This window comes from Chrysoperla carnea, chromosome 2 (genome assembly GCF_905475395.1).
Source record: "Chrysoperla carnea chromosome 2, inChrCarn1.1, whole genome shotgun sequence".
NCBI lineage: Eukaryota > Metazoa > Arthropoda > Insecta > Neuroptera > Chrysopidae > Chrysoperla > Chrysoperla carnea.
This window is the reverse complement of record NC_058338.1, coordinates 16,623,885-16,651,338: the sequence shown is the minus strand read 5'-3', so window position 1 is coordinate 16,651,338 and position 27,454 is coordinate 16,623,885. Positions and strand designations below refer to the sequence as shown.

The following is a 27,454-nucleotide window of genomic DNA, read 5'->3' as shown; positions in this document are numbered from 1 at the left end:
TTTTTACATAAAAATTTCTGTTTTATAATTGATATGTAAATACAATTGAAAATAATCATTAGAATTGGTTATTAATTTTACCTATTAGTTTATATGATATATATATATTTCTGAAAAGTCTAATTAAAGAAAATTTTTCACAAATTAATGTAATTTTCTTCAGTTATTTATTTATATTTTTTTCTTAGTTTACTAGGTTTTTTCTTTTCGATTTTTGTGCAAATACATTATTTATTTTTTATGTACAAATTTTACAATTTATTAAATTATCGTTATTTTGTACTTTAGTAGATTTTGAATAATATTGTAGCTTGTTTTTCGAAAGGTAATGAGAATGAAACAAAATTGGTGTAGAATTAATTAATTTCAATTATTATTATTCGGAAATTATATTAAGTTTGGATAATTTCTGACTCCCAGCAGCTAGGACATGTTTCATGGGCTTCTGTCATGTTCAAGACTTAATTTCATCGACGCCTACAAAAGTAATAATATGCATTTAAGGTTTCTGAATTGACCGCATCGAGATTGAATTTCGCATATAAGAATTTGGCTTTTTCTGTTATTTAAAGCAAAATTTACTTTTATTTATACAATTTATAGTCCGAAAATTGTTTTTTTTTTCAATACTGTCTCTAAATTCTAAAAGTGTATGTATGCATTACATTCAAATTTTTGTGTGTTCTAATTTTAAATGAAGTGTTCATCGAAAAAATTTTATACATATCGATTGCTTCTTCTGTTTTTTAACTTGCTTTCGTGACGTTAGATCATTTGGCTTATATTTAAGCCAGAGTATTGTTATTACTATTATTTACTAACATTTTTACACTTGGATGAAGATGAAAACGTTTAAATTTCATGTCGTCACGTCCCTAGCTGTAAGTTTATATCCAAATTTTCAATATGTGTCTGAAAGTTTCAAAAATGTCGGAAAATTTAATGCAAAATCATGCAAAAAGTTAAAAAAAAAATCGAATTTAAATTTTGACGAAGAATTATTATTATAATGAACTTGTTTGTCTTGTTAGTCAATTTATTCAAAATCATCTAAATAAAAAAATCGTATGGTTTTGATTTAATAAAATCCAAATTATTTTCTTGATGCATATGAAGTAACGTAGACACATCAGCCAACGACGGAGTTGGTATGTGATGTGAGTGGCTCGTTGCGATAGCCTCTGTTCCTGCTGTACTTCCAGTTACAGCATTTCCAACTGTGGTCGTTGACGTTCCACCATCTGTAGTATCCAAATCTTCATCAGCGGTCGTAGCCGTATTATCATTGTTTTCATTATTTTGATGATTATGATTATGTAACTGTTGTTGCTCAGCAGCTACAGCTGAAGCTGCGGATACAATGGCCGCTGTAACAGCTGCAGCTGTGGACACACTAACACTCGTTGTATCTCGATTTGTAGATGAAGACCATGATGATGTGGCTACCGAACGCTGATAAACAGGCAGTTACGTTTGATATTGCAACATTGGTGCTGCCAAATTCGGATGGTGCGATGTATTCATTCTTAATGCTGATAAACTTTTATTATACCATTCGTCTTCAGGTGACATGCCTGTAATATATACAGGCCATCATGAATTTTATATATACAGTTCTTATTTAGAAAGGTAAAAAGTTAATGTATAGATTTAGAAATTGTATAATTGGGCTTTAAGGTAATTATGAGAGCCGATCACTTACTGTAAGCTCTCATCCCCAGTAACTAAGTTTGTTATCGATATAGCGCAGCCAATAATAAATCCTGTAAAATGTAGCTAAAGGGTGAAGTTTTTAAATTTTTAAATGAAGCTAAATGTACGGAAACTAAAAAACAAAGTTTTGTGGTTAGTTTCAGACTACTATGGAATAATAAAGAGTGCAATTTATTTATAACATGCAAAAAAAAGTCACGAGTTACAGTAAACGTTTTTAAAAATAAATTTTCTATACCTAATTAAACCAAAATGAGGAAAACAAAAAACGGAAGAAAATCATTAATTAACATATTGTCACACACTTATTAGTCATTCTATAATTTGTAATTATTTATACCGAGTATCCAGGGTTTAACGTTTCCATTTTTTAAGAACCTTGAAAAAATATGGACTCTTTTAAACTATTCAGGGTGACATGATTTATTTAAGATATAAATCAACTTCAACTCTATGGGAAATTTGAATCTACGTCTTTTCGTTACGGAGGAATTGGACAATACACACACGCCCATACAAACCAATACGGAAAATGCAGAAGTTTTAGGAATTAGAGGATTTTAAAACGAATTCCAGGAAACCTTAAGAGTTAATCTAAATAAGCCTTCATTTTAAATATGTATACGGAATTTAATTGAAGATTTCGTAATAATTGCAATCCTATTATTCAAAAAATAATTATCCATATGAGGCACTTACAATCTTAAAAACGTTCGGGTTGCCTTACACTTCTACACTAAAAGCTTCCGATGTTTGGAGAACTCTCAATAAATGCTAACGTTTTCATATAAAAATTATTTATGAGTGAATCTCTAAGAATGTGTAGACTCGCACATTGTTTAAACTTACATAAACAACTATAGCTTACTTTTTAGTAATAAACTCGCAAAAATTGTAAAATCTTCTATTATTTACTGGAAAACATTTTCGTTATTTAGAAATTATAAAAATGAAACAGCATTAAAGACTTGAAAATGTTTCCATTAAAGGAAACCATATTTTCATTGTATCTTTATTTATTTATTTTATTTTATTGTCTAGCACATCTTGTACGTTTTGAGTAAAATATAATATATAATAATTATACAATAATTTGTTGTTGGTATTAGTGTCATTTTCAATTAATATATGTATTCATACCTATAAAATTGTTTTTAAATTTGAATAATTGATTCAATGAATTAATTCATTATATATTATATTATTACTGTTATATTTAAGTGTAGGTAACATAGGTTTTTAATATCATTATTTTATTTATTTGTTTATTTATAAATTTATATTTATTTGTGTGTATAATATACTCTACCTACATAGTTTTAATCAAATTAAAAGAATCTGATTGTTAATTAATTAATTAATTAATATTTATAATCTTTTTTTACACAATTTACACATAATCACCATATTTAAATTATTGGTAGTACCTTTCAAATATTCAAATTGGTATGTTTCTGTGTTCGGGTACGTCCATAAACAACATGTCCCGGTCAAGCGGGGATTGGATTAGTTTCGCTGGGCTATGTGAAAGGAGAGTGGAAAATCAATTTTTTGGTTTTACACAAGGATAATAAATTTTTTTTTAAATTTGTGATCTAAAAAACTTAATGTCTTTTTGACTTGATAATAAAAAAAAATATCCATCCGAGAGAATCATACTTAAGGCTAAAAGGGCCATATTGTAATTTATGGCACAGTTCTTTAAATCACTCTGTACAAATTGACGTAACAAATCATCAATATTACGATACGATCGAGTCCTAGTTTATATATTACTTTTAAAATTTACTTTAAAATTCATGAATATTCATTTTAAATTGATCTTTAAATTTAAACACACGTGAAATGTTTAAATTTGGATAATATTGAATCAATTTAAAAAATAGTGTATCGTGTCACCACTGTAACGATAAAAATATATCTATGAAGAGGCCCGCCGGAGATGGGATATTTCACGGTACATTTCCCAGTTGTATATTGTGTGAAGCTTAGAGTGCGATCTTATAAGGTATTCATCTGTATCTAAATTATATGAACGTTGTAGGAAAAACCACAAATATATATAAAACCTCAAACCCTCCTATCAAAGAACACCCATTTTCTTTCTATATATACAAACATGATTTTAAAAGGAGCAGGAAAATACTAGCGGCGGATACTAAGAGACCGACGGCGTCTTCAAAATATTCTCATTTCCTTCAACAAATGAAAATACATGAGGAGTTCTTCCTTCATGCGATGGTTCATCTTACTTCTAAGATGAAGAAATCGTAAAGACGTGTGTATGTGGGTGTGTGTGTGTGTGTGTACTTATTACAAGATTAGAAAATCTTATTGCTCGAATGATTTTATGAGCAAGTTCCAATTTCAAATTAAGTGCATAACATTTAATATTTTCCAATTTGCTATTTATCAATAATTTAATTATTTATTAAATTTATTGATTTCCTACTAATTTTATATTTTAACCAAATTTTACATACAAATTAACCCATTCAAAATTTTATTTTACACAGAACTATCTAGTCCGAAAAATTGTATGTATTAATATACAAGTAGGTGAAAACTTATTAAATAGAATGTTTATCGAACAAATTCGTCAAAATTTTTGCTCTCTTCTTAATCGCAATTGAAACTGTAGCCATTTTGATGATTACAGAATACATTTTTTAACATATACGAAAGTAATGGGTCAAAAAACAAATTCCGTGGATTTATCGAATTTGCTAGACTTTCCTAGATTTTCCTAATAAGTTTTGGACTATCTACTCGTTTATCGGCATGTCCTAAACTTGATCCCTGATTCGTTAATGGTTGTAACGTACGCTTATTATAACTTTAAAACTGAGAAAGATATAATCAATTCGATTTTCTTATAATTAGATTATTAGATAACCACTTAAAATTCAAACTGATTGCTGAAAAGTAACTTTGCGTATACTTTGGGTAGTGCAAGTAAAAGAATGACAATTTCTCAATACACTTATATCGGAAAATATCCTTCTATAGATACAGGGTGTTGAAATTTTGGAAAAAAAAGGATTTTTTTTCAGTATTGCCAAAACGCTTCCTTAGAAAAATTGAAAATTTGACAGAATAAGCAAAATATCCTTCATGATTTAAAGCTTATGGAGATAAATTACAAAGGTTGGCGGTAGAGATATGAAACGGAGTGCCAACACCCTGTTTCAAGGAAAAACTTTCAGTGCCACTGACTTTATCGCAAGCAGAAACGTCTTATAATATTTTGAGCCACTCTGTATAGGCCTTAATACAGATAATAGACATTTTTTATTTACTTTTCTCTTAAGTAAAACAACTTACACTTCTTAATTTATCAGCCAATCATAGAAAATTATTATATGTGGCTGTATAAGGAAAATATTTTTGTTGGTTATGCCTTTTAAGGGGCATCATGATTCAAGGGATTTTTCAAATTTAAGAAATGATATAAACATGACTGTAAGGTGTATCAGGCCCAGAAATATTCCTGTTATTTGTTTTCGACAGTTGTACAAATCATTTGACTATATTTTATTTGCTTGATTTGCTTTCACATATGTTCTTACTAATAGAAGTGCTATAAAAAACACTTTTTGCTACTGAAAGTAAGAAAAAAAAAATTAATATTCACCCATTGTATCTTGTCGCATACCAGTCACAGCCGACATATTTGATGCACCATGTGTCATTGAAAACGGTTGACTCATACTTGGATACGAACTTGTACCCATCTGTAAACCAAAATATTGCATCAAAATCATTGAAATATCAAGAAAAAAAATTAACGACTTACTTGTGGATATCTGTTTATTGCATTTGGATGTGGATATGGCTGATAGCCACGAGTTGCACCAGGATATATATTACGCATCATAGCACCATTACATCCAGGCAATACTGATGGGGCTAATGCTTTTTGTAATTGTTTTTCTTGTTTTCTATATTTGGCTCTTCTATTTTGAAACCAAACCTATAAAAAAAAAAAACAGAAAATAATAATTTAGAAAATGAGCGAGTAGTGTCGTGGGATACAAAGAGAAACTAGGTCCTCTTCTCTATTGTCCATGAATTTTAAATTTAAAATAAAAATTATATTCTTTTGAATTTAAAAATTAAAAAAAAGTCTATTGACGTGTAAGAGCTTCAGCTGACATCCTTCCGCATGACGAATGAACACTTTATTTTGTCTAGACCTCAATCCGAACGTGCGATAAGGAACATAGTTCCAAAATTTTACTAGCGCAAATAATTCCTAACTATAAGCCCCTCTCTATTGAGAAAATAATATGATGTTAATAACTCTGTATTTATTTATATAGATAGATTTTTTTTGTATAGAACTTAAAACCATTCCTGAGGAATATCTCTTTTGTAATTCCTATGGTAATATGCAAAATACATTTGCAAAGCTTGCTTTGAAATTTGTGGACAGTTTTGGTCTAGCTGGGAATAAAAATTTCGGACATAGTTTTCTTGAATAACAAAAATAAAATTAGCATTCACTCAATAGAAAAACAAGATTTCGTAACAGGAATAGCACTCCACTCTTCATTTACTAAAAAACTTTGATTACTATTTATAAGAAGTCAAAGAAATAGAAAATTCAATTCATTTTTAATCTCAAAAAGAAGTAAGCACAAATTTTTTTCCGATAAAGTAGACTAGAAATAAAATTTTAATGGAATTAAAAGTACATAAGTTTTTACTAAAACATTTACGTGCAGAACTAGGCTAGCAGAAGATATTGAAAATTGACCAACGAAAAACTCATTGACATCATTTTTCAATCATAAAAGATAATTATTTGTTTTTATATTGAACTAAACTCGAATATATTCCATAGACGCACAGTATATTTATTAATTTTAAGAGCAAGCTTTTGGACGCAATGGATTAGGACGTAAAGTTTTCTAAACTAAAAACTAGGAAATCAATTTTTCCTTCTGAATCATCAATAATTCAATGTTTTACCTGAGCATTTTCGTGGTGTTAGTCCTTATTAATATCCATCAAATTAAAGTTTTATCTGATATAGATCTTAAATCAAGTTTGAAAAATAATATCTCTTGTTTCTCTTTAAGATTAAAAATAAAAATTTTTTAAAATAAATTTTCTGTTTTCTACATAAAGAATTTCTTCATAAATATTAAAATAACGATACACCTCTAGTATAAGTATTTAGCATGAAGCTTATTAAATAGAGAGCTAACTATTTAGATTAAAACTGTCTTATATAAAATTTTTCTCCCATATATAGTCTCGTATACATATTTGAAAAACACCCTTTCAACTCATCTCTTTAAGTCATCGTATTATAGATAATAAGAAAGTGTATATTCTCATCTCCGTAAACATGAAAAATGTTAACAGGAAGAAAAAAATACACAACTTCTTAAAGAAACAACATCGAAAAAGTACATCGTAACATATATACACACTACGAGAACTGTATACGAACTCAACGAACATGTTGAGATGGATAGAAAATACCCTTCGTAGAAGATCCCTTATTATTTGTTCCTCCCGTACTCGTTACTACAATTCAAACAGGCTGCTTGTTGTATATATACGTGTGTTTGCTTCGAACATGTTTCGAAGTATACATGTTTAAGTGAGATATAATAATATATTTTTAGTTGACTCGTTATCTATTTCTCTTTGTTTTTCATATTCACTGTACGTTTGGTTTGATGAATGTGTATATGTTGATGATGATGTCATGAATGATGTGGGATGAGTTTGTATGATGTAAGCCAACATAGCATATACGCGGTGGACTTAAAGTCTGACAAACTCCGATTATATTCAGTTAAAAACAATAAAAAAAAATTTTGGTCAGATATTCATTTCTTTTCTTCCTTTTCTAAAACGCTCATTACTAAATGAACGTTAGAAAGTAATATCGAATAATAGTCGCAATATGTGCTTGAAGGAATTTTGATACATACCAATTCTCCTATACAATGAGCATTAGCTCAGTCAAAGATAACTTTCTAATAGCTTAAATAATTATACTATATCATAGTTAATTGTTAAGTTTAAGTGTTAGTGTTAAGTTTAAGTGTTAGTATAAAAGCTATCATTATTATTGATCATTGACAGGAAAATTTGATTTTTTTATTTGATAGCTGGTGCTTCCTGAGTAGTTTCATTTCAATTTGATCCAGTTCTGACAAAGGCATCCATAAGAAAATTATGTGCGCGACAAAAGGACGAATAACTCAATATCACGCCATCCGATTTCGATTATTCTTTGTTTAGTGACAAAATAAGTAAGTGTACTTCAGATTCACTAAAAGTCACAAAGTAAAAAAACTTTTAACAAAAAAAAAAAACCCACTTCAAAAAAAGAAATATTTTAAAACAAATTAATATGCATTAAAAAGTAAAAGAAAAACGATAATATAATGTAGTTACAATTATTGTTATTTTTGGAGTCGGTGTCAGCCAAGTTAATTTAGCAAACTGTTCTGTCACGGTTGTTTTCTTGGCTGACACCGACTCAAAAAATAACAATAAAAAATAATAAAATAACTAAATCGTTATTTTTTAATTTTTTAATGCATATTGATTTGTATTAAAATATTTATTTTTTTCAAGTCGGTTTTTTTTTGTTAAAAGTTTTTTAGGTATGCGAAATTTGCACATCGAGTGCGTAGCACAACTATATGGTACAAAACTTTATCGACTACAAAGCTAATTAGATTAGTTTAAAATGAGTGTGATAATGAAAATTATAGCAGTAATTTATCGCACGCAAAATCAGTGGGAAAGTAGTTCTTATCTCACGGGGGTAGATAATGTAATATTCATCATTTGAGAAAACGCACATTCGCAAAAATTATTGTGTGTGTTCATATTCTGCGAAGTTGATTGTGTGGGTCATACTTAAGTGTCGTACTCACATGAACGGCTTCTTGTTTATTGCGTAAAGTCGCCCTATTAGCTCAGTTTGGTTAAGGCGTCACCGATTCTCTCCGCGGTATGCTTAGGGTAGCGGTCTCGATTCCCGCCGTCGCAACAAAATTAATTTAATTAATAGTTGTGATGGGCTGGTGTTGTGCTTGGTATATGCATGAAGAAGGTGCACTCAGCCTTTTAAATTGAGAATCAGCGGAAAGATGGTAAAATACATATATGGAATCACAATGGGCTTTATTGCCTAAATTTGCCCTTCGTGGACAGCTAATATATCCTAACCTAACCTTATTTCGTAAAAGAAGATAATGGACCATGTTTTGGAGCCCAACAGTTATTATTTGTATTTTATACTCCATACCTAGTAGTAAATACGTTGGATATATGGGTACATGTATACTTTTGGTGAGGTATTGGTAGTATGAGTGGTTGTAGATAATTCTATTATGGATCCATTTGATGGGATCGTGAGCTATATACATATGTATGTGTATATATGATGAGCTTCAACTAACTCTCTTTTTAACTCAACACATACAGAAGAGCTTAGATCAATGTTGTTTAGGGTTTGTACACTACACTATACATACACTACACAGTCGTGTGTGTGTGTGTGTGGGTGGGTGAGCTTCATACACACACATTGTAAAAGAAGATTGAAAGAGGGTTGGCTGTAATGTCGCATCCTCCGTACTGTTGCTGCTCATCAACCCAACAACATGGGGTTGATGATTCCCGTTGTTGGTTGGTTTAAAGAGATGTGTTGACATAAAATGTTGTTTTATTTTCTGTTGTGTAGAAGAGTGAAAACAAATATGTTAATGTTTTTTATATAAAAAAGGATGGATATTTATTTTATTATCAGGTCTGTTTTCATTCCATTGGAATTGTGAAAAAAAAACAACGTGCTAATCACGTTGTTTATAAACTGTGGTCAAGAAATTCATTTCATAAGTTAACTGATTGTGTATATTCATGTTAGATGGTTCGAAAAGTCGAAAATTAATATGGAGACTGTTATAACATCCCTATATGTTTAAATGTGAAAGTAAGGATGTTTGTTTGTTTGTTTGTTTGTTACGCTTTCACGCAAAAAATACCGAACGAATTTGAATGAACTGTACAACAATATTCTTGCTCATACATCAGAATAACACATTAGCTATAATTTTTAAAGAGATATTAGAAAAAAAATTAAATTTAAACTGACATTTTACTTCTCTATCTATGATCATCGTATTGAACCATTAATTAAAGATTTCTGTAAAAATTTAAAATGGTAAATGTCAAAAAATTCATGGCCATCTTTCAAAAATCAATGAACTGAATGATTATTTTACACTTTAAAAAATTGAAAACTGTGCATATATTTGAGCTGTGTAAAACAATCCCTTAGAGTGTTATGGAAGGGGGATAAGTGAGATCAAGCTAGTACCAATATAATTTTTAGATAGTACCAAACTTCAAGCGATATCTGTCAAAACTTGATGCATCTTTGATCTTTCATGATCTACAAATAGTTTTAAAGCCTTACAGTCCGCCAAATTGGCAAAGAGTAATCACTAGCTAATTCTTACTGATGATGACTACTTGGTAAAAATACAAAAAACTGATCTAGGAAATTGGGGCAAAAATCGAAATTTATTATTTGATCTTCTACTTCGATAAGGAAGGCACTGTGTCGCAGTTCACTAGATGTCACACTTATATAACTGATATTCCCATATAATATATAAGATACAATTTGCGCATAATTTGCGCTCTTATGGGTAAACAGTGATGTTTACGAAAAAATGTTTGAAGCAAAAGTTGTTTATTTTTTTATAAGGATCACTTTTTAAATTTAAACTTTTGTTCTATCTCTAACGGTTTACAAGATGGGTCCATAGGACCCAATTGACCTATGTTCTTCATTTACGAACTTGACTTCACTTTTTACGTCCTCAGCACGCTATACTTATTTCAGTTTGATATCTTTTTTCGTTTTGAGTAAACATGATGACAGACCAACAGACACCAAGACAGACAGACAGACAATCGGAAATGGACTAATTAGGTGATTTTTCGAACATCTATACCAAAATTTTGCTCATAGCATCAATATTTTTAGCGTTACAAACTTGGGACTTAACTTAGTATACCTTGGTACATTTCATATACATGGTATAAAAATGATATTTATTGGCATTCCGTCGTAATATTATTCCACTACTTACAATGAGTAGGTAGAAGTTAACTATGGCACATAAAGCTTTAAAGCTTTAGAGCTACCATTATTGTTATTATTATTATTATTTGAATTCTATTAGAATTACAAACATATTAAACGTAGTGAATAGTTAACGATACATCATACTATGCTCGCATATAACATAAACTAACGATACAGCATTATACATGTTTATTGCGAGGGTGGTTTTCCACCACTGTATATCTACCAAATTTACACATAGCCCCCGGTATACATTTTAGTAGTATGTTGTTTTTAACATTATGTCAATAAAATGTGACGCAGACTCGTTGCATTCACCAATCAGATTATTAGGAAAACCCTTAGTCGTGTATGTCTGTCTGCTATCATAATATAAATGATAAGCTTTATAAGCTTTGTATGTTACGTTACGCCTTATCTAAATGCTTATATGAGTATTTTATAGCAAGTATTTTATATATGTGTGTTTTATATAAACAAAGAAATGGACAAAAGGGCTTTATTAATAGTAAGTAACGATCGTTAACAGAATGGCGGACGTACTAATATAGATTGGTTAAAAGAAAATGAAAAAGTTTGTAAAAAGTTAAATAGAAGTTTATTATTTGTGTTGATTAATAATTCAAAAAGGTAGTGAAAGTGTCTATCATGTATAGACAAAAAAATTGAATTACCTTTAAAATATGCAAAATTTTTATACCGTTATCATTAAATTCCACATGTCAGTAAACGAAATTAACTAAAAAAAGTTAAACTTCATCTAAGGCCCACGTAACACATTCCTCGGACGAACATCGCAGGCATATCTACTGGTCTGCTTAAGTCTAGCTTAAGAACGTTCCCCAAAATCACATTTTCTTTAGAATTATCTTTACATCGTGTATATGCGTTCTCATTAATGTCCTTTACAAGTAAAAACAATTTTTAATATCCCTTACGGTGTTGAATTTATAGATTTTAGCTGCTAAAATTTGCGTTTTTAACATGTAAATCCTATATTGAAATATTTTTAAAGGTAACTGTGTCTTATTATTTAACAAGGTGAATTTTCTTAATTGATTTGGAAAACTTAAGACTATCACGTTATACATCCACCGAGTTTCATCAAATTTCAAAACAAAATTTTTTTTTGCGATTTTCTCGATTTTATCAAAGGAGTACCCCTTAAAAAAATTGCAAAAAATCGAAAAATTTTTTATAACTCATTATATAAGGTAATTTTGACCCAAAAATTGCAAAAATCGGGTTTATATGACGACTGATAGAATAGTTTTTGAGATACGGGCAAAAATCGATCCAAATATTGCGATATCTCAGAAACTCTGCATCCAATCATTAAATTAACTTGATTTTTGTACTTTTTGGATCAAAATTACCCCATCCACCAAGTTTCATCAAATTCCAAAACAAAATTTTTTTTTGCGATTTTCTCGATTTTATCAAAGGGGTACCCCTTAAAAAAATTGCAAAAAATCGAAAAATTTTTTATATCTCCAATTTTGATAAAACTCAGTATATAAGGTAATTTTGACCCAAAAATTACAAAAATCGGGTATATATAACGACTTATCGAATAGTTTTTGAGATACGGGCAAAAATCGATACAAATATTGCGATATCTCAGAAACTCTGCATCCAATCATTAAATTAACTTGATTTTTGTACTTTTTGGATCAAAATTACCCCATCCACCAAGTTTCATCAAATTCCAAAACAAAATTTTTTTTTGCGATTTTCTCGATTTTATCAAAGGGGAAATTGCAAGAAATTGTGATAAAACTAGTGCAAACAAAAACAAATTTTCCCAGTTTTAATGCAAATCTTCTTTATTATATAACTTTTAAATGATTAAATAGTATATTTAGAATTTCAAAGTTGGCATTATATCTTATACACAGACTTACATATAAAATCTTTGATTATATAGACCAGCTGTTGATGTACAAAAGCATAAGAATTTGATATAGAGGACATGATTGAATTTTCATGAGACGTTTATGTATGTATTTAACTGTTACCAACCATAAAAATGAAACATGTCTCTAACGAAGAATGTAATTAATTTTACGATTGATAACATACCAAATTATATGAAAAGCGTAAAGGTTCAATTCAAGCTTAATCTTATACATCCAAGTTTGCTGTTCCATTTATCGACTTTTGTCGAAATAATTTTGTTTTAATTAATTTCAATCTAATGAAGGACATAATAGCTTCTTCATGCGACTTTATATCAGAAAAACATTTACTCAAGTCAAGGTTCTTCAAAGCAACGAGGAGAATCTTAAGAATTGTCTATATTGATCAGAAAAATGAAAAAAGGTATCCAGTAAAAATATTAAAAAGCAGACATCCGTGACCTCGATGTTAAAAAGCGACTTCTAGTTGTCATTTCAATGTGACAAATTTTATCCCTGGAAAACATCCTTTATATCGAAGTGTATCAATACAAAGAGTGAAGATACATTTTTTAAATATAAGTAGGAGTTCACAGACTTTGCGAAAATACATTTCTACGAAAATTTTGTGATTTATTTAAAAGCATTTTACAATTTAATAAAAGTAAATATGTATTTTATTGAAAATAGAAAATGGAAAATTATTATGAATACATTTTATTAATAATAGTACTTTTATCTTCTACATATGCACACCAGTCAATAGGGCCTTTAAAATATACTCCACTTCCATCTACTTCCACACACATATATATATATATTTTAAAATTTATTTAAAAGTATTTTTTCCGACATTATGACAACTAGAAAAATTGTATAAAGCAAAATTATGGAAGCTCATATACGCAGGCCTTCAACTATAAAATCAAGTTTACGCCTTAATTATTAAGTCCATGTGCAAAATATTTCCGAATAAAAAAGCGATTGAAAAAGTTAGTATTTTTTTTAAATTTATTTCAATTTTCTAATTTGAATAAAAACATAATTAGAAAACAATATAACTTTTCAACATCTCCATACAACGATATTTGCACGATTTGAGTACTGTAAGTCAAACTAAACTGACTGGTCTTGATATTTGGTTTTGGAAATGAAAAGTATATACGAAAAAATAATATAAGATATACTTCTTGATTTGATTTCAATAATGAAATAAGTAGAAAAAAAATCGAAGATAGAATTGAAAAGAAAGCTTAAGATTAAATAACAAAGTTTTCTTTAATATTTAACTCAGTTTCTGTAGTAGTATTTTCGCTAGGATTCCGTTACTTGAAAAGTACATAAGTTTCCGATTAGCTTGTTGTCAAAGCCTTAAAGAATAATTCAGTTTATTTTAAACATTTTATCATAAGAAATTCCATTAAACCATAGGTTTATTCATATTACCTCAACACCTTTCAGTTTTTAATGAATAAAAAGGCATATCATGTAACATCTGATATGTTTTAGTACCTACTTAAAAAAAATAACTTTCAGATTATAGAAATTTATACCAATATCGTTTATACCAATATTTAATTAAGAATATTCTATATTGGCATTTACATAAATTCGCAAACTGTACGTGAAATCATTCGTAGATTTCGATCCATTTGGAAATTTCAAATTGATAATTCCATTTATTTCACAGTAAAATAATAAATATTCATCAGAAAGTAACATAAACACTGAGAGGATGACAGAAATTCACTGAAATTAACATGGCCTTGGAAAATTAAAGGGTTACTAAAATTTGTATGAATGATTATTCTTACAAGTATGATGTTGAGCATATGCTTGCCGATAGCGTTCGATAGATCAATGATGATGGATTTTAAACATTATATTAGTTATGTCTAAAATTTTGTATTTAGACATAATAAAATGTTTAAGGAACAGATTTTAACTTTTAGTTGGATAAAGGAATACATAAAATAGCCAATCTTAGGGAGTCCCCAATAACAGAGATTAAAGTTTGTATGAAAAAATATACAAATCTTCATTTTTTAGTTCACTACTTAACAGATTTTAAAAATTCTTTCACCTATAGAATGCTACATTATCACCAATTAACATGGGTTGTATTTTATATTCAAAAAAGCTAGGGTTCCACACCAAAAGTAAAAATTATTTGTATTGTTATTAAGATAAAATACATTTTTTTGTAGAAAAAAAACCACGCAAGAGTGATACTTATAGGAATGTATAATCCATGTTTATTCAAGGGCTTAGAAACGTGTCCTTTATAAATTCGTGTTCACTTTGAATAGAAATTATCACCTGAAAATATTGATCTTTTATTCCTTTCATTGCTCTTTTGGTTGTGACTCACATTGGTACAATGATCGTGAACATTTTCCTGAACCACATTGCTTGAAGCTGTAGAATTTTATAGTTATAAGGAAAAGATACCTTAAAATCAATTTAATTCGAATGACAATTGAATTTAGCAAAAGAAACCTTCTTTCAATACACATTATCACAAGGAAAAACAAAACATTCATTTCACTGAAAAAAAGGGACAATGGAATTGTATCAGCAAGCCCTTACATATGTATATGTATAACTCTCCTGTACATTTAGAATATAGATAGATATTCTTTGATTCAATTAAATATTCGTTAGCCCTCCTGGTGTTCCCTTGAGGCTGTTAGTTATAGTGGATTTACAACCGTTCGTATTATTATCGGAGTAAGTAAAACAACTGTCATCATCTTTTTATATCACGTAGTATAAAGTCTGAGTCACAATTCTGTGTGTGATGTCACAACAGGATTTTTAAATTATAAATATGTTGAACGAAATCACAACACAACAGGACTCTATTTTCGGTTGTTTGGTTCATTGCGTTTAATTTATGATTTGATAATAAAATGAATTTAGTTTAGGATATGGAATTTTATTTTCTAAACTTAATGGAATCATATTTTTTATCACAAAATTCATTCAAAATTTGTAGAATGAAACGTAAGTATAGCATAGCACCGCCCCACGCTTAATGGACAATATTGACAAAGGTCTCAAAGCTAACTTTTCATCTAGAAGTGCACGACTTCAAAAAAAAAAGGGAGACGCCAAACGGGAGCCTATTTTTTGAGAACAGAAATTATCTATACTTAGCTCAAACATATTTTTTGTAATTTAATAGAAAGACAAAAATTTTCAGAAACACAGGAAAAGTGTGTTCCAAGAAAATATACCTTCCGTCAAGGAAACCTTTTTTCTATGATTAAAAATATGGAAAATTGATTGTATAAGTATTTTGAACAAATTTTCTCCTTGACAATATATAGCTATTACGTTTTTGCAGTTTTTTGCAAAAATGTCTTTTCTCTTATTTTACAAAATAAGAGTTATTTCTGAAAAAGTTTCATAACCATCATATTCGTTGTGTGCGTACTCATGGTAGGGACAATTAAAACGATGCCAGCGCTTCCAGTGAAAAATTTTGGCGATAAAGGAGGCTGTTATGACTAATTTGCAGTTTTTTACATGTTAATCTTATAGAAAATGTCTTAATTAAACTTAATGCATTAAAAATTGTGAAAATAAGAAATCAAATTGCACAAATATTATTTGTTAAATGTAAATTATCATAATTATTTATTTAAATTAGTGAGACAATAATATTAAATTATCAATTTAAGTCATAAATGCAATCCATACAATTATATACGCATCCATACAATTTTATAATAGACCTTTTCATCATGTCATACTTCCTATAAAACTCGCGCACGGTGCGAATAAAATAAATCCTGAAGAGAATTAAATGCGCTATATTCTTCCAGTCTAAATATAAACATTATTTGGAACATAACAATACTTATCGATTAACCTAATAAAATAACAGTTACCTATTATAAGTATCTCGATAATATAATTAAGTTAAAATCAATTATTCGTCTCATTAGTTCATAATGAGAAAAAGGAAATCGTTATAAATTTTCCTTTAATTATAACAGATATAGGATTTACATAATATATGTATATAATTCGCGTTTTAGTTCGTACGATAAAAGGACTGGATCTGTGTTATCGTCAATTCGCTATAATCATTAAAATATCAAATAAGAACTATAGAAATAGAAAAAATATAGGATTACTATTACAAAAAGGTAAAAGTAGGTATTTGAAATTAAAGTGTTTGAAACATGCAGTTTTATAATCCTTTTTAAAATATTATTTTTATACTTCATTACTATTTTCTGTTACTCAGGCAGGGTGGGGTAATTACGAACAAATAAATAAATCCTCACAAAAGGAATATATTTTTAAAATACGGAAGTATTACTATCTCGTTTATTGTATATTGGGTCCAAAACAATATCTCATACAAATGATTTTTTGTTACATTTTCTTAAAACTGCGTACGACATTTTTCTTTACATTTATTTCTTACAGTGCCTACAATTCCTTGTTTTGCCCGCCCAAGAATTAGAGAACAAAAATCTAAATCATTTTTTAGTAAGTTAAATGTTGTAGAACAAACAACATTAACAAAAAATAATTAAAAAGACCACTTACTTGTATCCTAGCTTCATTTAATTTTGTCGTTCGTGCTAATTCTTCCCGGCAGTAAATATCTGGATAATGTGATTTTGCAAATGCTGCTTCTAATTCTGCTAATTGTTCCTTTAAAAAAAAAATTATGATTTAATTTTTTTTATCATTTAAATTTATTAAATTTCTTATACCTGGGTAAAAGTAGTTCTATGCCGCCGTCTTGCGGGCGTTGGACAGGATGCTGTGGTTGGAGTGTGTCCTGCATGAGGTGGTCCACCCGGTGATATACCTCCAGAGAGTCCACTCGATACTGGTTCTGGTTTTAGTTTTTTAAAAGCACCTTCGGCTAAAATAATATTACTTTAATGTAACGCAAACATAAGTATAATTATGTTTTCTAAATCTTGATTTTGTCCTTCAAAAATTTAATATCCTATATCCAATGAACCTTGTTGAGTTTATTATTTTATCAATCAAATTACACAATTATCAACAGTATTTAGCTTTGTATGTGTGTTATAAAGCTCTGGTTTTAATATCTTTGAAAATGGCACATCTATGTATTGACTTTCATATCGTTGTGACATAGTTATTTAGCCTTGTTACTCAATAATATTAATATTTCCAATAATGTAAGAGTTTAATGCTCAGATATCAGTGCTTGAGGTATTTCAAATTATTAAATAAGTACTAAAATACAGAGATATTCAATACACTAAGGCGATTTCAATGAAAATTTTTAAATTTAGAATGCACCATTTCCAAAAGCTAAGAAGGAACAAATGAAATACTAAGCTAGCTCTTGAAACATATCTAAGAACATTATCTATTCAATTGCCTTTTTCTTTAAAGCCTCCTCCAAACTGAACCGATTTTGAAGATCATCGCCTATTTTTAAGTGTATCAAATACGGAACCCTAAACTTGCACTTGATACATAGCTTAAAATACTCTCCATTAAATTACCATGCAAACGAAACAAAAATAATCAAAATCGGTTCATCTGTTCATCAGATAGACAAACACACATAGCGGTCAAACTTATAACATCCCTTTCTTTGGTTCGGGGGTTAAAAATAGGTAAATTGAAAATTAACGGAGCCAGCTGTATTTCTATAGCAGAGTTATTAAATCAAGATTGATAGTTGAATATGGTTCAACTAAAGTTGAAAAATAATCAAATATGTTTCAAGTCTTGCATTTGCTCATCACTACCTAAAAATCCAAACACTTAAAAAATTAACAAAAACTTCTTTATTTATCTTTATTTGAGTAATATTTCTCAATCCATATATTTAAATCATCTCTTCAATATTTCTACATCATAAAAGCTTAAAAATGTTTTTTACCATAAACAAAATAAGATTGGAAAACGCAATGAATGTAAATAAAAAAGAAACATTTTACAAATTAATGGATAATTAAATTAAAAATTAAAGAATTTTAAAATGTAGACCATTTAAAATTTTGTTTATTAAAAATATATCGTACATTTTTTGTTCTATAAATAATAAATATGTCATCTCTTTAGTTTTTAATGAATTACTTAACATTTTTATCTGCTTTATGAAATGAATATTCAAATTTTTGGTAAATGTAGTATGTAGACAGAGAATATATAATATACCTCTGTCTACAAATTAATATATGTACTAACGTAACTTTTTACTGACACGTATATGTATATACATTTTAAAAACCTGTTTGATCAAATTGAAACAGGATATATATCCCGTTTTTTAGTCTATTTGTAAGGACTATATATTGCTGGATAATACGTTTCATACAGAATATATTATTACTTGTATGTTAAATATACATTTTTTTGTTAATTTTTGTGGATTTACTCTACAGCAATGCATTAAAATTTTAGTCAGAATATTATATGCGACAAGCTATTTCATGAAAGCCTATATGTGAGTGGTCCAAGTTATAAAAACAGGACTTAATTAAATGATAAATAAATTAAAAATAATAAAAAATTTTTAATACACTTATAGACAATATTTTGGAAAACAATTGAGATTTTTGTTAATAATTCAAAACACCTGCTAAGAATTATAAATAATTATACAATATGAGTTAAAGAACCTTAAAAATTTTGGTTTATTTGAGGATTATGAAAATAAAAAATTACGTTAAACAGCGGTAGTGCCACTGAATTTATTGCAAATAACTATACAATTTTATTAGGGAATTATTTATCGAATTAATCAGCCGCATTTTTTAAACTAATGTTGTGAAAGAGATATGACAAATATTTTTCTGCATGAAAGGAAAGCAATAACAACCAGAAATTGCCTTTCCATCTAACATGTTTAAAGTAATAGTTTCTAATTTTCGTTATTTATCGTTTTTATCAAAATAATGAATAATATTAGGCGGAACAGCTTCTTTTTTGTTAAAAGATCCATAGTTTAAACTTCGTGAGTGCTTTACATTTGGGCGAGCCTACCAAAATTTCTCTCTACGATTATTTTAGAAAGCGCTGCGTTTGAAATGAACGTGATAACATCATATATAAGCTATCGATCTGTTAAAGCTGCGTTTTGATAAGGACAACTAAATATTTTGAGATTTTATAAAAGATCCAACTTCTATAGATGATTCCTCAGGTAGCTGCAATACTTATATGTATTAAATAAACTCAATAAAACATGTTTTACTCTATTTTCATGCATATTTTAATCAGGTACATATTCAAATTCGTAACACCAAAAAATTGGTCATATATTGACCTTTTGGTAACCGAACATATAAACCCAACTTAAACCAATGTATAAAATTAATTTTCAGCCCTTTTTGAAAATAACGTGTTATACAATTTATACCCATATTTACATAAGGTTTGACAATGGTTACCTTTACATATGAATACCAATAAATTAGCATATTGATGACGTAGTGTATACCCATATGAATGACGTCATGAATGTATACCATTATGTCTTATTACATTAATATATTATGCTCTTATATTAACACATGCAAATAATATGTTCGAGAACGACGGCGATGTGTGCGATATGTGCTGAATTTGAGGTGAACAGACCACAGTATTGAGGTTTTTGAATGTGGTTTATTTAAGGTTTGGTAGAATATACCTCGAAGGTATCAGCTTAGGGTACTATGCATACTTATGCTGTCAGATACCATAAACATATGGGGAGTGATGTCTCTATGGAGTCTTTCGTTGAAGGTAGATATTTCTGTAATTAAATGTTAGATATGCATTTCAAATATTCGACCGCTACAACACTACTTGGTTATTAATTTAATGCTTATTTATTTAACCATCCAACAAAATCTACTATGGCATCCAGGCAAATTATTACCTTAAATCGCATGAAACATCGATGTGTGTAAGACAATAAAAGAGCAAAGTTCGTTATACAAAGAAAATACAACACAGGTATTCATATAACGGATGAAATTTTTTGCAGGCTTAATTATACAGAATGATTTTTAAAAAGTTATCGTCCTAATAGTTTAAAAAAATCAAAAAACGCGAAAATCTTTATATGCCAATTGTTAGCGGAAATGAACATACAATATTTAACCAACCAGAGACGGTTGAACACTTAGAATACAACATTCGGCGAGCAACTGTGCATCACATGCAAATACATTAATGGTATAAAATTATCTTTCCAATAAAGCCAGTTCCATTGATTTTAAAAATATTTGTCTTTGTTATATTTAAATTTAAAGTTGGTAACTTCTAAAAAATCACTCCTTAGAATTAAATGACAAGAAATTTTTATTGTGTCTTGTTTTCTGTCGTGGATAGGAACGATAAGGAAAAGTTGCCTTTTTTACGGTGGTTCGAGTGTCAAATGCCTGGAGCTTATACCAAAATACTTAAAGAAAGTCATTGACCTCACAATACACAGAAACAAATGGTAGATAGAGGACAATTTTCAAAGGAGTTAAATGAAGTGCAATTTTTCTTAAATATTTTTCAAGCTTTTCCAGATTTTTTTGGATTTGTTTGTGCGTACTTATTGTAGTTTTAATGAATTTCTAACACTATAAACAGATGTCCAAAAATATCTCGGAAATGTGAAAATTGAAAAACTTGATTACCATAACTTGATTACCAACACTCGAGTCACGGTTAAAACCACTTTTTTCAATATGATTAAGCTTTATCAATCCTGTAAATTTTATCAAAACTATTAAAATTTATTTTATTATGGTTCCGGAGTCAAATTAAATTTGTAGAGTTTTATTTTCTTGTTCAATACTGTACCAAATAATATCAAACATGGTTAACATAAATATATATATAGATGAATTATCCAAGAATATCATTTTGGGAACTACGACCAAGTTTTACAATTCTAAAATACCATAGAAATTTTTCGAAATTTTATTCGCCTATATTATATTTATCTCACCGAACGTATCAGTCGTTGAGTAACGAGCACATGTATTCCCGAAGGGAACTAACGATTTGGATATCCTTAAAATAATTCTATCTGGGAAAAATGTAGTTTTATTATTGAAATATTTTTTAATGGACTTTGTTTTTAATAGATAACTTGCATAACGTACTTGTATAAATTTTGCCTAAGCAACAAAATAGTTTTTTGGAAAGCACTGTAAATGAAAAAATATTATTGATAAACAGCCATTAAGCATATAAGTACAGAGGCGTCCGAATGTAACGTTCCTGTAGCATTATTCGAGAGTAAAAAAAGAAAAAATATTTAAATTTATAAAACCATAAATACCTCGTACCTATTACGAAGACTATATAAAGAAAATATGCAAATATGGTATGTGGTATGTTTTTTTAGCAAATTAAATTATTAATGTACGCATTTAATTATTAAAATGCAAAACGTACAGTCTAGGTAGAAATGTAAAACCTACAGAAACCTTCAATTGAAAGTATAGGACAAAAAGTTGTTGGGATTTACCTACAAGTAGGTATATTAATATTTCACACTACTGGTTTTTCTAGATGAGTATAATATAATGATGGGTATTTAAGTAGTCACTTTTATGAAACCAAAACATTTTTACATAACCCTTTTTTTTTACATAAATTTTTCTTCTACTTTATTTCTTGTTTTTTGATATCAATGTAATCATTTTGGTTTAGTATAGTTTAGATTTTTAGGATGCCGTAACTAACTGAAAGGTAATACATAATTTTTCCTTTGTATTTTATTATTCAAAAGATATAAGCATTTTTTACGGTAATTTTGTGAAAATGTTTCCTATAACGTATTTTTTTTTGTTAGTCGCTTAAAGGTCCAGCAACCCAAGTCTTATATTTAGAGGTCTCATGACCCATTTAAAAAAAAAATTCTTTTGTATACAAATTTTTACAAAATTAAAACTTGAAACGGAAAGCGTAACTAAAATGCACAAGTATTTATCAGCTGTTTCTTGGCGATTCTACCCATCCTGATTTTTAAGAATTTTAAACGACAAAACCTTTAAACTTCAGAGATAAGAATTCGAAGCTTAGAATGAATACCCTTTAAAGAAGAAATTTGTTAAAAATAACATTTGTAATAAATTACTGCTTGCCGAGGTTGATGAAGGAAAAAAAAATTAACCCTTTTGTAAAAACCTTGGAATCAGAAAATATAGATTTTATGAAAAAAAGAATAAAACCAGTATTTGAACTAGCCGTCATTACAAAATAAAGTACATCATTGAATTGGTAAATTTTGTATAAAATTGTACACTTAAAAGTAACAGTTAAAGACTATTAAAAAGTCTTTATGTGTTATTAAATACATTAGTATTATTGATTGTGTTTGGAATCCACTTCAAAAATTATAAAGCAAAATTCTTACTATTTTTGAAGTTATAAATGATATAAGTTTGTAAGTACAAAAAAACTATCAATTTTTAGAGCTGATTTAAAAAACAAATAGCTAAAATACAGCAAGAACCAACACAGAAAAAATTTCTTAAAAAGAAGAATTGCTTATGTTTATTTTAGCTTACTACTGTTATGACTTATTAGTAATAAACATTGCATGTAAAAGACTATTATTGTACTGCAAGACTGAGGCAAGCCCTAGAGATTTGAATATTAAAAAACGAATTGCTAATAACAACCTTTTATTGATTGTAATTCACGGCAATAGTTTTAAGATATGAGTGGATTAATAGTAACTAAAAATCACCAGCTAGGAGCTGCTATGCCACCAAGAAATCGATTAAATCTGATTTTGTGTTGGGAGTTTCATTAAATTTTTAATTTATATGTTATTAATTCTTAGTTTTAAAATATTTTGCTCTAAGAGAGCTCCAGAACGAGACTAGTGAAGTTGACTGAACTAAATGCATATTCATGAAATGTTTTTAAGACCTTTCCTCAAATATTGAAAATAACCAAGAAAAAAACTCTTTTTGAAATATAATTCCTAAAAAATATATTAAATTTATCCTGTTTGCTTAAAAAAAAATGGAGAAAATAGTGAATAAACGGTTTTATACGAAAACTTTATTGTCCAGGGACTATCTGTGTGTCAACGTGACACATTCGTGATATAAACATAACACACCTACAATTGAAATAAAATTGACTTTGCACTTGTTAAGAGTAAATAAAAACGTAATCGTTGATATTGCCTATTGAAATTAGCCTTTTTGGCTAATTTTCGAAGCAAGTAATCCACAAGGGTAGGTTCTACCTAAGGGTAGGTACATATTTAATAGATATATAGATTCATTTGATTTATTGGTTTGTGATAGTTTAACATTATTATAAAAAAAAAAAATTGTTCCTAAAATTAAGCCGTAAAGTATGAAAGCAAAACTTTTGTAAATGTATCGGTTTACTTTGATGTTGTTTATCATTTATACTGCGATAAGCCATACCTTTAACTATTTTCAAAATTTTAAGCTAGGAGCAGATCATCAGAGAATAAGTCAACGAAAGACGACATAAAAGTATAAGAATGAATTTCGATAATCATTCGAGTGACTGGGGTGATACCACTTTTTTTTTTAGATCTGCTTAAATTTTTAATCAGCAAAAATTTATTTATCACTGAACCGCAAATCACTAATGATTATTATTTTTAACCTCAGACTAAAAAAGATGAATGTTATAATTTTAACGTGTCTGTGAATCTGTGTATCTGTGCTACTATCTGTGGCATCGTAGCTCTTAAACTGATAAACCGATTTGATTTTGTTTTTTCACCGACTTCAAAAAAAGAGAAGGTTCCCAATTCAACTGTGTTTCATTTATTTTTATGTTTGTTACCTCAGAACTTTCGACTGGGTGAATCGATTCAACCCTTGCTTTTATTTGAAGGCTGGTTCTTCCTGTGTGATCCCGTTTCAATTTGGTCCAGTTCTGAGAATAGCATCCATGCGAAAGCCATATTAGTCTTAAATTTGCATTGAATACGTGCGCGACAAGTATACGAAAAACTCAATATCACGCCAACCGATTATTTTTTTTTTAGTGATAAATTAGCTAGTGTACTTCAGATTCACTAAAAATCACAAAATAAAAAAAACTTTTAACATGCAGTAGGTAAAGGGCTAATTAAATACTCAAATAACTCTTAATTATCAAACTAATTACCTAATTTATGAATAAAATATTGATCAGATACAGATGTAAAAATTAATCAACAGATTTGTCAAGTGTAAAGTACAAAGAGAACTTGATGCATCCTCGTTAGAGGATTCGACCCTTAAACGTTAACACTATATAGTTTTAACACTAAATAATATAAACATTAAAGTTTATTGAAAAACCATACTTAAACCATAATAATGAAGTGTCAATTTACTTATACTTTAAGTACAATTAAATACACTGTGTACATTCTTTTTGAACATATGGGGTTTTATGTTTATAACAATAGAACCATATAGTGACAGGCCTTTTACTAGTCCCCTCATTGTTAGATTGTGTTAACACTATGATTGTATATTCCTTACCCTTAAATAATATTTTATTTACTATATATAATTTATAGGGATTTTATTATTATGTACCTACTTTTAAAAGGGATAAAAGTTTATATATTATAAAAAAAGGGCGAAAAATTACGATCAAATTAAGAGCATTATTATTTATTGTTGTTAGTTAATAATTAACACACAATTTGACATATTGTTCGAAAAGTTTTTATTTTGGATAATGAATTTATAACAATTTTTGTTTTTTTTTAATTGAAAATTCGAATTTATTTATTTATTTAAGAAATAAACATTTGGAATATGTAAAAGTTTTCTTATGTGAAACGTAAAAATCTACCTACCAGAGCTTCATAAATTTATAATAAAACCACCCGAAAAATTTGTTATTCGTTTTTCATAAAACATTTCTTTTTGTTCGAGTAATTAATTCTTAAAGCGAACTACAAATTTGAGAGTTTGTACTTCCTGAAGTAATAGTTTTAATAACTCTAACTCTGAAAGAGTTTTGCTTTTTTCTTACTGCCATTATGGAATAGTTTGAAATTAGGTTTTCAAAGTCATTTTCCGTTTCCATTATTCAATTTTGACTAGTTTAGTCGAGATATTGGTAGTAAACGAGCTTGCCTTGCATACCTATTTAAAACTGATGAATTTTCTAATACTGCACCTTTTCTGTTATTAACATTTATTCAGCAATAGTGAAAACTTCCGATTTCCAGATTTTGCCAAAAATATCCATGTTTACCATCCCCAAAATCTAATTTAGCTGGTTTTACAAGAGCGGTTTATAATCATATTAAAATAATTTAAAAAAATTGTATACTTGGCATATTAAAATTAAACATTTACAAGCGAAAATTGGAAGAGATAAAATTTGCTTTAATAAAACCAAATGCAAGGGTAACTTCAATTTAATATGCACGGTTTCAAATTGGTTGAAACAGATTTTTGTGCGATTTGCATGAGAATGAGAAGTTTGAAGCCCAACGGGGCAATTTGGCTTGACTAGTGAACGTTCGATTAATGCTTGCATCGAAATAAAGCACAAGGGAATGATACCAAATTTCAATTTGTCGCTCAAAAGTACAAAGTAGCTCCAGTATTCAAATTAGTTTCTAGGATCAGAAAGGTAAATGCGAACTACCCTGAAATGATTTTAGTCGATATTTTCTATAAGGCATGTATCTTTGTCAAATATTGAAAAAAGAAAATATTGGCTTTAAAACTTACGGTAAAATCTTTTTTAACAATTTAAAATACGAATGAAATTATAGAAATATCATATTTACTTTTCTGTATACAACTATAGACTTGAAAATATAACTTTCGATGGATTTATTTTTCGATTAGAAATTTGGTGCTTGAAACAAGACTACAAAACACTTTTAAATTTAAGGAACCCTTATATCCGAATGAAATAAAGAAGAACCATAGTATGACCTTAGATATACTCTCTTCATTGATTTTAGTCGCAAATAAAAATAAAATAAATAGAAAAAACGAATTTTATTCAATAACTTTATTTCGTAAACAATCTATAAAAGTTATTGAAATAAAAAAGAGAATACTTTTTATATGAATTGATTAAAAACGACATCGAGATTAACAGAAATTTCGAGATTAAGTAAGGCGGCGGCTTTTCTCAAATGATACCTAAAGAAGAATTCTTGTGAGGTTTATTTTAGAAATTGAAATTTTACTTTTTAATGATTAAATTATCAAAAAGTACTTGATTTAATTTTTTTCGGGCTTTATTCGGGTGTAAATTTGGAAACGTATTCTTTAAAAACTTTGTTATATTCGAACAAAAGAATTAAAAGGTTCATTGAATATTGAAATAATTTAAAAGCACTTAAAACTAGTAAAAGAAAAGAATTTCACTTACATAAATATTTACCTGAATGATCCGTTAATCCTCGGGTAACACTAATTGACGAAGTGGGTGGTGTATTTGCTGGGGTGTGTGCATGATGACTATCACCAGGAGTATGTGAATGTGGTAACGTTCCATATAACGCCGTAAAATCTTCGGCTGATGAGCTACTTGTATTACATTTTCGACCAATTTTATCACCCACCGTACTTCCAGTACTTCCTAATCCAGTATTACCAGTATTTCCACCACTTCCACCTCCCGATCCAACTGCCGACGCATTCATTGCATGTATATGATGATCATCTAGTAACCCAGATACTCCTAATAAATTTCCAACTAAATTCGGTCGTAATTCATCCATCATTTTATTTTGTCCCGG

At 28.6% G+C, this 27,454-nt stretch overlaps 1 protein-coding gene across 2 annotated transcripts; it reads right to left on the bottom strand.

Moving 5' to 3' along the window:
• Positions 1-1,467: 1,467 nt before the first annotated feature.
• On the bottom strand, positions 1,468-27,454 carry LOC123293693 (homeobox protein unc-42). 2 transcript variants are annotated; one of them, XM_044874584.1, is made up of 6 exons: positions 27,097-27,454; positions 17,481-17,635; positions 17,311-17,418; positions 5,510-5,686; positions 5,348-5,447; positions 1,468-1,574 (listed from the first exon to the last, which is right to left on the bottom strand). In XM_044874584.1, the coding sequence occupies exons 1-6, from the start codon at positions 27,437-27,439 to the stop codon at positions 1,468-1,470; spliced, it is 990 nt and encodes a 329-aa protein (XP_044730519.1). In that variant the 5' UTR covers positions 27,440-27,454. The 2 variants fall into 2 exon arrangements, with proteins under 2 accessions (XP_044730519.1, XP_044730518.1); XM_044874583.1 differs by lacking the exon at positions 1,468-1,574 and adding an exon at position 1,576 and having other exon boundaries at positions 5,338-5,447; positions 27,097-27,436.